General features: G+C 35.5%; 1 protein-coding gene and 1 long non-coding RNA gene across 6 annotated transcripts in view; both read right to left on the bottom strand.

The window, feature by feature from the left end:
- The window catches only part of LOC128861375 (protein fem-1 homolog CG6966), a 28,726-nt gene extending 25,127 nt beyond the window's left edge, over positions 1 to 3,599 (bottom strand). For 2 of the 4 annotated variants that reach the window (XM_054099489.1, XM_054099496.1), the window contains exon 1: positions 2,630 to 3,599. In XM_054099489.1, coding sequence (XP_053955464.1) covers positions 2,630 to 2,689 — 60 coding nt within the window. In that variant the 5' untranslated portion in view covers positions 2,690 to 3,599. Of the gene's footprint in view, positions 1 to 812; positions 898 to 2,629 lie in introns of those variants that run through there. The other 2 variants (XM_054099505.1, XM_054099512.1) reach the window with 2 other exon arrangements.
- Positions 3,600 to 5,113: 1,514 nt separating this feature from the next.
- Positions 5,114 to 11,090, bottom strand: LOC128861369 (uncharacterized). 2 transcript variants are annotated; one of them, XR_008454368.1, is made up of 4 exons: positions 8,962 to 11,090; positions 7,103 to 7,632; positions 6,056 to 7,041; positions 5,114 to 5,980 (listed from the first exon to the last, which is right to left on the bottom strand). It is a non-coding gene; the product is annotated as an uncharacterized LOC128861369 (long non-coding RNA). The 2 variants fall into 2 exon arrangements; XR_008454367.1 differs by having other exon boundaries at positions 8,968 to 11,089.
- Positions 11,091 to 15,033: the final 3,943 nt, after the last annotated feature.

Raw genomic sequence — 15,033 nt, 5'->3', positions numbered from 1 at the left:
CGACATTGACATTGAACATTGTGTTGCACTGCCCCATCTCCAAGAGGGGCAACAAATACAAGAAACTCCAGATTACGCTAAAAACATAATAGAAATCATGAGAATTTTCCACGAAATCCACGAAATGTTACTCAATACATGACCACAACTAACCAACATGGGTACAAAATAGCATCGGCGCCCGGCACCATCTACTTACATTATTTTGCAAATTTATTTGTAAAATATAGTATTGATGTTTTCCACAAAATAGAGGGGCCCACTGTTTTACGCCGCCTCTGAACGGCAAATGTTTTTTTATAACGAGATTTTTCATGACAGAAATGCACTCGCAGGCTTGCCATTGTCTGTCAAGCAGGAGATTCGAACCTCTGTTCTTCCGAATGGTACTCGCGCATCAATCTCTTCCTCTACGGCGGACACATATGTATAGTTTTAATAGAAATAATCATAATACGAAGGTAGCCTTTTAAACTTACTGAAAACACAATAATGAAAGCACAGTAAAATAATAATGAAAATTGCTTATTTAGAAAATATTAGTGTCGCCTACACCAAAACTTTCCAGTTTCTATTAGATTCTGAGAATAGAATCAGTTTTTATGTGTATTAAAATTGAATTTTGTATTGCCAATTGCATGAAACCCCTATTATAAATTTTTGACAAATGTGATCGGAATCGAAACTATTGATTGCGAATACATTATTTTTATTTGCGAAAGTGCTGCCTCCTACTCTTTGGAATGGAAATAATCGCATTGATCTTACTCGATTACTCGATTGTAAAGCTAGATTTAACTCCGTTTAGTTACCTGCATTCACACATGAACACAAACTAGTCTGATTATACACATTTGTATATACATATAATAGCAAACTGGCGAACATTAGCCTTCTGGTTTAAGATATTGGCTACAACCACCATCAATCTGTATAAACCAAAGCTTGAAACACGATAAAGCTGCAATAGTTGATTGAGCTAGAGCGTTGTTGGAAAAAAGAAAAACAAAAAAATCAGCATAAACCAAAACAAGAAATTTAACCGTTCAGAAACTCAAGAGTGGTCTGAGTTTTTTGACCGTACGGTTATTGCTTTTCATTTCTGATTCGTTTAGCATTTGAGTCAGTGACTGATGTTCTTTTGACTGTCAATTTGCCCTTCCTCGTTCACGTACTTGTTGGCAATTCACAGAAACTAACAGAAAGATCTTATCGAAGAATTGGAGTCAAAGCAAACCAGATACACAACCAGATGCTGACCTTTACGAATGGAAGCGGCAGCAAAACTTAAAAAAATATTTACGGAAAATCAATCCAATGCTATACGAAAGAAGAAAGATACGAAAACTAAAAATATTAAAAAATATTAATTAAAAAATATTATTATTAAAAAATATTAGTTTATATGTATTCGTTGCTTTCATTCAGATCTTTTTGAGTATGCATATGTATCTGAATATTACTTCGGTACAGAGAAATTATCCCGCTAAAAATCTTTTGAAAATAATAAAGATATTACAGCTCTTATTGACTTGCTCATTCTCAAGGTATTTAAATGCAATTTAAATTTAATATCGTTTGCTTAACAACATACATTTTCGAGAAATGCCACTGGAAGCAGTCCTAAGTTGAATATAATTCCGAGTCGTATTGGCAACGTTGGCGTGGTTATCATGGTAACAAAAACCTGAAAGGTATTAGGTATCTACATACAAGAATGATGATGAATACCGAATATTAGTGTTCTAGTCATCTTCGTCACAATATCAAAGATGTCAAATTCGCACACATTTTTAGAGAAATACATGAATTCACATAAAATCGTGTTTTTACAAATAATAAAGAAATAAGAAACAATATTTGGATTTGGCATTCCACATCAAGAATAAATGTACATTTAATTATATGGGATATGGTTGCAGGACTTGGTAAAGATAGGGCACAAAAGACCGCAAAAGTACTTAAAAATTTCACCGAAGGCCGAACGTTGGACCACAAAACGGAATCAGTGCCTATGAAATTCATCCAGTTAAAGACATTAATATGCTTAACGGTTAGGACTATGATTTTAAATACTCTTATCATTATTTTAGAATAATTTCTGCAAAATTAAAGACTTGGACTCTCGCTTAGAGTTGAGCTACAGCTGCTCTACAGCTGCGTACGTGGCGCTCGACTAGGGAAGGTTTTGGTAAAGGAAAAATTACCTCATCCAAGAAAATGGAATATTTGAACCTGCAGCTTCCACTTGCCAAGCTACCCAGGGATGATATTACTAAGGTCACTAAATTTGAAAAGAAATTCAGGATCATACTAAAAACAAAAGAAATCGATTTTGCTAGGGATGCCAATAGCTTTCGGCTCATATAGGCTGCAGTCTCATTGTTATTAGGACCGCAGCCACTTGCACAGGCCTAGGAATTCTGAACTTTTTAGTAATAATTCGGCCGGGGCTGCGGACTTATCGGTTATACAAGAGAGGTGTAACTTCATGTCGAGTATACATTATTCACCAAATATCCTTTAAAATTAAACAAAGGTGTACAAAATATATATGTTTTCATTAGTTATTCATATGTGTATTAAAATCAATACCAAGATCTCTTTGAGGTAAACTCCGTCCACTTACCTTCAATTGCGCTAAGTTGTTGTCTCGAGCCGCATTATAAACAATAAATTTACAATCCATAGCCAACGTAGAACTCAGACATAAAACCCCTTTAGTCAAACAAATCAAATTCAACAATTGTTTTGCACGGCTTTCGAAATTTCTTGAAAGCACAACCCCGATCAGAAACTTCTATTTATCTTCTACTTGTTCGTATTTATATCGTTTCTTTTGGTACTTTATGTTTTATCGCCTTTCGTAACTAATTATTCTAGGGCTAATTGAAAGCGTTTCAAATTGTTTTTGTCACAATTGCACAATTTTTTCACGATTTTTCTTTTTATTTTCAAGCAATAGTGAAAAACTTTTGCAGTTTCCCGCTGACGTAGACGTTGGCGCTTGCAGAGAACCACGGAGAAAAACAACAAAACCCCCAGGCAACGCAAAACAGGAAGACAATTTATTTTCTGCCCTTATTCTTTGTTTCTGCCGTCTTTAATCTGCAGCTATTCCAACATTCTTCTCAATCATAGACTTTTGTTAGCGATTTGTTATTTTGTAACTTGTACTTTTCCACGTTTAAAGTAATTCTTTGTTCTCGTATGAAAAACTTTGCCAGAAATAGAACTGTCATTTACACTTCGCAGAATTAACGTTCTCTGCGTTCTCTGGTCTGCATGCCCGACGAATGAACAACAAAAAGCAAATTCCGCAAAGCCGTTCCACGAATGAACCAAATAAAACACTAGCAAGAACACTCCTGGAATTCAAGGAAATTTATAAAAACACAGGGTGGTCAAAAGGGTATAGGGGGAACGGAAACAATTGACTAAAATCGAGGTGTGAGCCGCAAGCTTTAAATTTTACAAGCCAAAAAATAACTTTTTATATTTTTTCTGCTTTTATATCGAACACGACCGAACGTTATTGAGATCACGTTTGCACTCGTCCTACAGCAAACTGCTACTACTCGTAAATGCTATTTGCGCAAAAGATTTCTAGTATTACTGCACCATTATTTACAAAAAATGAATTCAACTGTCGGAATACTAATGCACTAAACACATTAACTGCGGTTGTTATAGCATTGCTAAAACCCTGAACCCTATAAATACCGAAATTGATATCACGCCGTTGCTCAATTTACTATTTACTCAAAAAGTTTATACTCCAACAAAGGCAATAGCAAAATAAACAAGTATGTTGATATTTCTGTGAAATTAGAGAAAAGATTCGATAATAACCAAGAACTGTCATGTTTGGTTTACTGCCGCATGGGCATTTTTGGGCAGAGTATAATGATTTCTTTAATGAAACTTGGTGGAGATGTTACGGACTGGTTCCTGAACAACTTTTATAACTCCCAATATTTCGGAAATAATAGTTTTCCAATTATTTGCCTTCAGAGTCCCTTCGGCAACTTCACTAGAATTTGGCATATTATAATATGTTTCCTTCTAAATTTCTCTGCAACTCATAAAATAAACAATTACACGTGTGGGCTTTTTTGTTTGTAAATTTGTATTCAAATTATTTCAATGAAAGTAAAATGCAAATGCATTCATTCATTGGAATTGGCAACAATATTGTGTTGCCGGATGCTTGCAAATGAAAATAAAAATACGAACAAAAATTAAATATTCAGAGTTGATGATGGGGATGGGGTTATCGTGTCTCCATCTGCACTCATACATATTGCGTTCTAATTTATGATAGCTTTTTTGTAAAGTGCGGACGAAGGCCACCTAGGCGGAAAACTGTTCTACGCAAAAATATTATTGAAAGCGTAGCCGGAGTTGGACAGATGAGAGTTATTTTTGACGAGGGCCGCCCACGCGGTAAAGAGCTTTACGCAAAAATTTTACAAATTTATAAACACGTGTCTAGTCGAAAGTTTCATGAAATCCTACCTGTAGGCGAAAATCTTGCTGTTTTGAGGGGTCTGGTAATACTAAAATTTTGCTAAATTACCCAATTGTAACAATAAATTACTTAAGAACTGTAAGGCTCCGGAGGGTACGGCTTTCAGTTTTAAAATAGGGATACACGCCTCTATCCCCCATTTACATCCTTTTTTCAAAGCGTGAATTATACTGAATATTTCCCAAAAAAGAGCTAAAAACATTAAATGAAAAAATGTATGAATTCTACAAATTTTCGTTTAAATCCATATATCTAGTGACCAGTCTACACTATCAGTCTGCTTTATGTTAGGCTCAGCTTTGGGAGTTACACCGGACTTACACACGGAGACATCTGGAAGGGAGACACTGGAAATTCTCTTTTCATGTCTCATTCGCGGCCACACGGGCAAAATTGTTTTCGGCAACATTTTGACGTTTGCTACTTTAGCATCTTCTTGTTCGAATATATTCTACAATCCGCTAACATCTAAAGCGGAAAACGTTCGTCAACAATTTCTTAAATATATGAATGAAAAATGCAAACTGGTTAAATAATAAATAATTTGTTGTTTTTTTATTTAAATATATTTATAAATTGTTGTACTTGAATAAAAAAAATTAAATTAAAAATACTTCATATATAAATAATTGACTTAAAATTAACTTGAGTATCTAGAAATGCGGGGAAAATTAGAATTCAAGATAAACATGCCCCATAATATATTTTAAATTATGCCTACTTAACTAGCAAAAATAATCGTGCATTTCCCAAGCAGCGTTCGGATGTTTGTCATCGTTGTTATCTTCCGTTTGATTGAAAACCAACACATAACTCAGAACTTTCTCCCACAAAAGAAGAAAACAAATGAAGCAACTATCAAAAATTGCTTTAAGATAAGAAATACGAATAAGAAGAGCAAAGCGTGTCGCCAGTACAGTACAGTACAAAATGTTTCCCTTACAAATGTTTCCGTGTGTAAATGGGCACTTAGGTCGCTATTTCTATTACATTTTAAATATGAGTTAATTTTTTCACATATGTTTATTATTATTTTATTATGTCTTGCATCAAGGTGGATTTAATAAGGTGACAGCATTCACCCAGCTGAATTTTTCGCCGTAGGTATGGCTTACGTCAAAATGATATGCTTTGTTTGTATGTATTGGTATGTTTACATTCGTATGTTTACATTTGCTTGCTGATTTTGACATGATGCTTGCACCAAGCGCAACAACAAATACATGTAGGGTTTTACTTATATGTGTTTGCTGTCACCTGTAATAAATTCGCCTTGTCTTGCATGTAGCAAAACGTCCTTGTTGATGTAACTTGAACGTGAATGAATGCAACAGCTTCGTGGTTTCGGGCTAGCATTTCGTTTAGCCATGCACGCTGATATTTATGTAACCATGAATTTTAGAAAGTGGTAGAAATTGTGGAAAATTGTCACAAATGTCGAATAAGCTTCTGAAAAATTCACATTCAAAAAAAAGATGTCAAAAGGGAGCAAAGTAACTTGTAACGAGTTGAGTATATATATACCTGTACTCTTTCTTTATTTTAATCTCTTACACGTGCATTAATAATATCTTTACATATAAGTAGATGATCTACTTTTTCGTGCTTAACTCCTAATCTGTAATTAAAAAGCGAGATTTCCGATACACATTTTTTCTCCCAAAATCTGAGATTATAAAAAAATCCTAGATAATAATCATATTTTTTGACATACAACCCTGCTTTTTCTATGTAATAGATCATTATTTTTACGCGTGCAAAGAAAAACATCAAATTAAAAACTAAATAAAATGGATACCGGCAAAGAAAACAGGTTTATAGACATAATTCTAATAAAATGTTTGTTAGGTATTATTAAGTATGCATTCATATAACAGAAAAAAAACGTTTGAAACCTCAGTAAACGTCGTTTACGGATTTCCTTCAACTGTTTATTATTAGCAGCCAATTGCGCAATTAAGTTAGCTTTCCTTCTCCTTGTATTTTCTTCATATCGTTAATAATAATTAAACAAACCAAAAAGACCAAATATTTCACCAAAATAATTTCTATGAAGAAAAACCTTTTACAACAGTATTGACAGCTGATTGTCAATTTTGCAGGTAATCTGTCATATGTGACAAGTAGATTAATTTTGTGGATTTATTGGTAATTAATGCATATGTAAACGTATTATAAGTCTTGAAATTATGTGTTGAGCTGTGTAAAAGCAGACTTATATTACTTTCTGAATGTCTGGCAGCAACTATTGCAATCAGCTCCCAGACATTTTTATAATAATGGAATGGAAATATTATGCTTACTTTGGTTCATTTGTTAATTAATAAAATGAAGTAAGTAGAAACACGTGCTTACATTAAAAAAATCATGAATTAGTGAATATATAAGTGATGAGTTTTTTAAAGCTATATTTTCTTTTTCAAGTCCGTCCAGCCTGCACTAATCCTTGATTTACCCGACTTCCTTTTTGTGACAGAGCTGGGGCATCGTGTACCTCGACAATCGTGGAGCTGAAATAATGTTTTATCGATTTAAATCTGTTCATATGATTATGGTTATATGTAAAACTACCGCATGCATGGCCTCTGTTCATTGGAATCTCATTTATTTCGAGGTTAGTACGTTGTATGCAGTTGAGCAAAATGATCGGCCTGACTGTCTGCGGCTATACTTCTAAAAAATACTTCATACTGCAGCTGTTCCGACATCCAACTCCTTGACAGGCAAAGCTTTCGGCAAAACTTTCCTTTACTACCACGATATATTTGAATGGGGGGCGGAGAAGGAGGGGGCGTGGCACCACCCACCACGCCCATTAGAAAGAGCAAGGTTGTACCATTATAACTGTGAAAGTCCCAACCTTCTAGTGTCCCTATAGAACCCCCAGGAGATGTTTAAAAATTAGGTTTTTTCCGACCGCATTTGCAGTTTGTACTGAAATACAGTTGAAGAGAAGAGTATACAGCAGTCGTCAACCCAGCAAGCATTTAACTTAGGTTTTATATTTCACAGCACTTATGAAAACGTTGTTTTATCGTAAAAGTTATGAGTGCCGATGGCGAAAATTTAGGTCAAAAATTGTTCGATTTTGCATTATTTCACTATTTATAAAATTTTTTTTTTTTGTAAAAATATTTGTTTTTGTAATATACATGTATATTTGAAATCAAAAAAGCGCCGCAGGCGAAAATTTGGACTAAAAATCGCGCGATTTTTATTCCAAATTTTCAGTATTTGTAAAAATATTTGTTTTTGTAATATACATGTATATTTGAAATCAAAAAAGCGCCGCAGGCGAAAATTTGGACTAAAAATCGCGCGATTTTTATTCCAAATTTTCAGTATTTGTAAAAATTTTTGTTTTTGTAATTAATATGTATATTTGAAATCAAAAAAGCGCCGCAGGCGAAAATTTGGACTAAAAATCGCGCGATTTTTATTCCAAATTTTCAGTATTTGTAAAAATTTTTGTTTTTGTAATTAATATGTATATTTGAAATCAAAAAAGCGCCGCAGGCGAAAATTTGGACTAAAAATCGCGCGATTTTTATTCCAAATTTTCAGTATTTGTAAAAATATTTGTTTTTGTCATATTATGTATATTTGAAACTAAAAAAGCGCCCCTATAAATAATAAAAGAATTGTTCGCTTTTGGTTGACTGGGTTTTTCTTATTTCGCTTTGTTCTTCTCTCTCTCATCGTCCGTTTGACAGTTCGCTCCTCAAATTTATTCTGCACGGTATTACAAACGGTTAGAAGAACATTTATAATAATAGAATTTTAATAGAATTTGGACTATTATTTAGTAAAAATAGCTTTAAATCGAATCTTAATGTAATAAAGAATGTTTATAAGTGATTTTGTTACTTTTCTGTGTTTGTATTTATGTGAAATAAGCGTCTGTAATAGGGCATTTTTTTAAGCTTATGCAAAAAAGCTGCATTTTTAACGTTAAATATTACTATTAATTCTTAATTTCAATTTATCAAAAGTAATATAAATCAAAAGGCTGATATAGTGACTACATTTGCGTGTTATAATTTTTAAATTCACTCCACGCACTTAGACATTATAAGCAAATATATCGTGGTAGAAAAGGAAAGCTCAGCCAAGCTTTCAGCTATCATAGTGCGTGGCCTACTACAATTTGGTCGCCCAAACATCTAAGGCACATGGAATCATTTCGGCTCCGACCCCATGTGTTCTCCCATCACTTCTTTTGAGAGAAATATTACGAATTTTTCAATGAAATTCACAGGAGATGTTCACTTCGTGCTTATTTTGCTAAAACTAGCACCAACACTATTCTGTTAATAATAGTTTTTAAGTTATTTGTTGATAAAGTTTGTCTTTTATCTTCACCAAATTTTGATAGAATAAGTGCATTTATCACATTTATTTTAATAAATATTGAAACTATATTAACATACACATACGTTTTTAACTCTTTTTATTTATTTATACCACAAATTAACCATTTATACTGCATTTTTAAGTTGCTAACTCCAAATATGCCAGCTAAATTTACAATAACTGAAAAGCATGACTGAATGGAGTGCTGCCAGAAGCAAAAAATAAAAAAAATAATAGAATGCCATTGAAAACGAAGCAACATAGGAACATAATTTCCACACACTCTTTTTTGTTAGAATAATGAGGGAATGGGGGTTTACAACCTCTAAGGTGTATATATCGAGTTCATAAATATATATAAATACAATATCGATGTGATTTTCGAAATACAGTTCAGCTTCACGTAAAATTCCTACGCGAAAAGGAGTACTACGCAAAAATACTGTGGATTGCGTAGCCGGAGTTGGACTGATGAGGGTTATTTTTTTGAAGCGCGGCCGAAGGCCGCCCACGCGAAAAGGAGTACTACGCAAAAATACTGTGGATTGCCTGGCCGGAGTTGGACTGATGAGGGTTATTTTTTTGAAGCGCGGCCGAAGGCCGCCCACGCGAAAAAGAGTTCTACGCAAAAATACTGTGGATTGCGTAGCCGGAGTTGGACTGATGAGGGTTATTTTTTTGAAGTGCGGCCGAAGGCCGCCTACGCAGAAGAAAGTTTTACGCAAAAATACTGTGGACAGCATAGACGATTTTTTGTTCCAAATTTTCGGCTGCGGCGCTTTTTTCTCTTTTTTTTTTAAATATATATATGTATATATATATACCATATATTCATAATATAGTGAAAATTTGGAATAAAAAATCGCGCGATTTTTTATTCCAAATTTTCGCCTGCGGCGCTTTTTTTTTCTTTTTTTTTTAAATATATATATGTATATATATATATCATATATTCATAATATAGTGAAAATTTGGAATTAAAAATCGCGCGATTTTTTATTCCAAATTTTCGCCTGCGGCGCTTTTTTTTTTTTTTTTTTAAATATATATATGTATAATATAGTGAAAATTTGGAATTAAAAATCGCGCGATTTTTTATTCCAAATTTTCGCCTGCGGCGCTTTTTTTTCTTTTTTTTTAAATATATATATGTATATATATATATCATATATTCATAATATAGTGAAAATTTGGAATTAAAAATATATATATCATATATATAATATATATCATATATTCAAAATGCATACAATCAAACATACTTTACTGAAAATCAAGCATTAATATATATATGTATATAAATATATACATATATCCATAAATATACCTATATATATATATATATATATATATATATGAATAGACGTATATAATATAGAAATAATTTGTAAAATTTTGTATTTCTATTCATTTATTATCTTCTAAAATTGTTTATTTATACGATGTCTGGCAGCACTTCGGCTGGTTGTAGTAACCAAAATAGGAGGATTCTTGGTAAATTTTACAATTTTTAAACTCAAATAACTTAAAAACTATAAGCCTCCGGTAGGTTCTGTTTTCAGTTTTAAGATGGGGATACACCCCTCTACCCCCCCTTATACCCCTTTTTTTAAAAGGGGCGGGAGAACAAATGGGGATTTCCCCCCAAGTCTTTCTTCACGTGATCTTTGTAACGCAGACGAGGCTTTCCTTTCCCTCTGGCACTGCATCGAATATTTTCAGAGCTGGAATATTTGGATTACATGACTTACCCAGCGGGACTGCTAGGTCTTAATTCGTTGTACTATGCCATTTTTTACCTTCCTTTCTCTCATGTTCGCCCAATTACCTACTTTGTGTAAAGTATTTCAAAGCTGACGTTGTTATCAGTGTTAACCGTCGGTAGACACCCCAATTTTTTTGACGTAAACGACAAACGGATAAATTTCACTCCAATTCACGACCTTTTTTGTACAAACAGAGTTAAAGTTTTTATCAAAATGATTAAATAATTGAGCCGTGCACTTCTGTTAGGTATTTAGTTCAGCTTCTCCTCCTATTTGCGTGGATCTTTATGTTGTTCCACAAAAGAAGGCACCTGCAGTTTTAAGCCGACTCCGAACAGCAAAAGGTTTTTTATGAGAAGCTTTTCCATAGCAGAAATGCACTTAGAGGTTTAGAAAAAACTCTATCATTTTGCTTTTTCATGCACAGAGAGTGAATGGCTCTGGTTCAAGCAGGTGTCTACATGGGGGAAACCTGTGGTAACACCCTAGTCGAAACTGTTTTTCTCCTATATCATTAATACTTTCTCAGTTTTTTTGTAACCACATCTCCGGTTACGTCAGCCGATCTGATATTAGCCCCACCTGTAAAAATCGTTTACCCTGGCCAAACTTGGTAATCTATCATCCTTGGTAGCACTAGTAAAACTGCTTAGTCGTTTAAAGATTTATAACATGTTTGATTGTATGTTGGGTGCACACAAAATGTATAATTTTTATTTCCGCACATTTATTATATCGTCCCCTTAGTATAACAATAGCCTATGTGCTCATAGGCTATTATTTTTTTATTGAATATTTGGATTCTCCATCGTCGATTTTATATGTGGTCAAAATTTTGTCAAATTCTAGTTCCACAAAGTGGGTCAAAACGTCAGTCAAAAAATAATAAATATTTACAGACATAACGAGATTTGAGTGAGAGCTACTTTCGACAAAAAGTTTGAAATTCATTTTCTCAAAACATCAAAAAATTTATAGGCTATTTTAATACTAAGGGGACGATATATACTTTCGTATCTAAATTTTTTAAAATAAAAATCATAGCATTGGGACAGCGTAGGCGGGAAATCAGGTTATATTTTCCAAACGGCCAAAACAAAAGTAATCTTCAAAATAACATCCAAACCAAGACAAGTAACTAGAACTAACTATTTTACTACCCAGTAAACAAAAAACGAAAGCAAAACTCTTAAATCACATGCATACATGATGGAAAGAATAATGAGATTGCGCCTATCGTGGTATCGTTACTTTGCCCTCAGCAAATTTGACAATGAGTGACTTCATATTAGCACAATTGTCGACCAGTATGGCCAGATTACCATTTCGTGACTTGATTTAGCTGTTTTTTTTGTTATTTAGTCCCGGAGTTTTAGTTCTTTCTTCGTGACATTTTTCTCCCCTGTTCTAATTAAAATGTAATGTTTATGATTTTGTAAAATATACATTTTTTTTTAATTAGTTCAGTAATTCACTCAGTTATATTTAGCTTTACTTTTTAACGTCTGGTCAGATTGCCCGCGATTGCGGTTATTGTTGCTGTTCTTCTTCCAGCAGTCAAATCTCTCTCTCGCTACTGCAGTGTTGCCTAGCTTTGGATATAAAAACGCACTAAAATGCTCATTTAAAGAAAATAAAATACCAAATTTTTATTGAATTACTTAAAGAACTTTGTATGCGTGACAAATTGTCTTTAGAAAGTGCGTTTTTTTAAATAAAGGTGTTATTGTTATGTTCAATTTAATTTATGAGTTTTGACGTGATAACGTCTTATAATTCGATTTAGCCGGCTGCACGCACGAAAAAATGTGTCGTTATCTTGCTCAATGGTCGCTATCTTGCTCAATCGTCCTTATCTTGCTCAATCGTCGTTATCTTGCTCAATCGTCGTTATCTTGCTCAATCGTCGAATCGTTTGACTGCAAGCGAAACGAACGACATCGACGATCGTTGAACTGCAAGCGAAACGAACGACAAAGAGCACAATGGTAAAAATACTGTACACTAGACAGGGCTAGTATACTGGGGCGGCAGCCCTTGGTCGGGAAAGAAAACCCGAGTCATTCCGGTAACGTAGAACCGGCTGCCATGGGAATGCACAATCTCTCCTTTCCCCAGTAGTGAAGACACTTGAAGCCCTTCTACTCCCACTCCTCACACAACACCTGACTCCAGCCCCACACCAGCATGGTTTCCGTAGAGTGCACAGCACCACCACGGCACTCACCGTCATAAACACCCAGGTAAACCGCGGACTTAACCAAAACCGCCCCTGCGAGAGGACTGTCCTAGTAGCGTTGGACTTACAAAAGGCTTTCGATACAGTTAGCCCCGCCACGCTACTAGATGACATTTTACAGTCGACACTCCCGCCAGGGCTGAAGAGGTGGACCGCGAACTACCTGAGTGGTCGTCACTCGTCGGTGATATTTCGAGACCAAACCTCTAAACAGAGAAAAATAAAGCAAGGAGTACCGCAGGGTGGTGTCCTCTCACCCTTGCTTTTTAATTTCTATATTTCGAAACTCCCCCAGCCACCAGAGGGAGTCTCACTGGTCTCATACGCCGACAACTGCTCGATAATGGCGTCGGGCAATGACATTGATGGCCTATGCTCTAAGATAAACGACTACCTCGCCCGCCTTTCTCGCTTCTTCACTGCGAGAAACTTAAAACTTTCTCCCACTAAATCCACGGCGACCCTTTTTACAACCTGGACAAAGGAGGTCAAGCTGCCACTTCAGGTGCACGTCGACGACACACCAATACCGACGGTTAATAACCCCAGAATTCTGGGAGTCACCTCGGACAGCTTGCTCTCCTTCTCAGCGCACACAACCGCTATTGCAACGAAAGTACAGAATCGCAACAAGGTCCTCAAGTCGCTTGCCGGCAGCACTTGGGGCAAAGACAAAGAAATGTTGCTGTCGACTTTCAAAGCAATAGGCCGAACCAGTGATACGCAGTGGACGAAGCTACAGACCTGCCAGAATACTGCCATTAGGACCACGACAGGATGTCTCCTGATGTCCCCAATTCAACACCTACACGATGAGGCCAACATGCTCCCGGTTAAGGAGCACAACAAAATGCTCGGCAAGCAGTTTCTGCTAGGGTGTCACCGCAGGCCTCACCCATGCAGACACCTGCTCGAGCCCGAGCCACCTCCTAGGCACATCAGGAGACACTTCCTCAACTACGTGGACGAGATCCTGGACAAAACAGACAGACCTCTCCAGGATCAGACAGTATACAGACAGACCATTAACGACATCCATCGGGAGACCCTTACCACCTTCCTAAGCTCCCGACCCTCGAATGCCGTTATCGGAGTCCAACCGCCACCCATCGCAGATGAAGAGCTCCAGCTTCCCCGAGAGTCCCGCGTAATCCTGGCACAATTACGTTCTGGATACTGTAGCAGGTTAAACTCCTACCTATCCAGAATCGACCCCGACATACTAAACATATGTCCAGCATGTGAAGGCACCCCGCACGACACTAACCACCTTTTCACATGCCCCAACAAACCCACTCATCTAACACCCCTCTCCCTCTGGACCCAACCCATCGAAACAGCCAGTTTCCTGGGCCTACCGTTAGATGAGCTAGACGAAGACGACCGGTAATTTACATAACACTGACAGGGCAAAGATACTGCTACAACAACAACAACAACAAAGAGCACAATCGGCTCCCGCATTCGGCAACGTTCGACATCTGGCTCTCTCCTACTTGAATGAGCATATATATGCATGTATATGCGCATATGTATATAAATTTACATATTTTTATTTGCATATGCCTTCTTATTGATTATTATTAATTTGATTTACTTGAAGAATTTAAAACCAAGTGTATCATCATCATCCTCACCGAATTTATAATTAGTGACGACTAGTTGTTAATAATACCTGTTGTTTTAATGTTTTTATTAATACTTTGTTATTATATATGAAGGAAAAAGTGTATAGAAATATTTACCACATACATACCTTATAAGATATGTTGTATACCAATATATGTACATATATAAACATGCATACATACATATACTTTGGTTCAATTTTCATAGTCTAATATACAAATGTCCTATGCCAAAACATATAAACATGCATATACATATACAATTTCGCGCAATTTTCAAACAAAAAGAATAAATCTATATGTAAAGACAACAACAACATACAAAAAACATATGGACCAATCTCTTTTTTGTTAAGAGAAAGACTTGTTTGCTATATTTGAGGTTATATAGCAAGGTACTCTTTTTGTAAAAACGACGTTATGGTTTCTTCAGTATTTTCTAGTATTTTTTGGTTTATTTTTACTATGAATACACGTCTTGCTGCCCTATGTGCCACTAAGGACTGAGGACTGGAA

This window comes from Anastrepha ludens, chromosome 2 (genome assembly GCF_028408465.1).
Source record: "Anastrepha ludens isolate Willacy chromosome 2, idAnaLude1.1, whole genome shotgun sequence".
NCBI lineage: Eukaryota > Metazoa > Arthropoda > Insecta > Diptera > Tephritidae > Anastrepha > Anastrepha ludens.
Note: the sequence above shows the minus strand (reverse complement) of the source record. Positions and strands in the feature narration are given on the sequence as shown.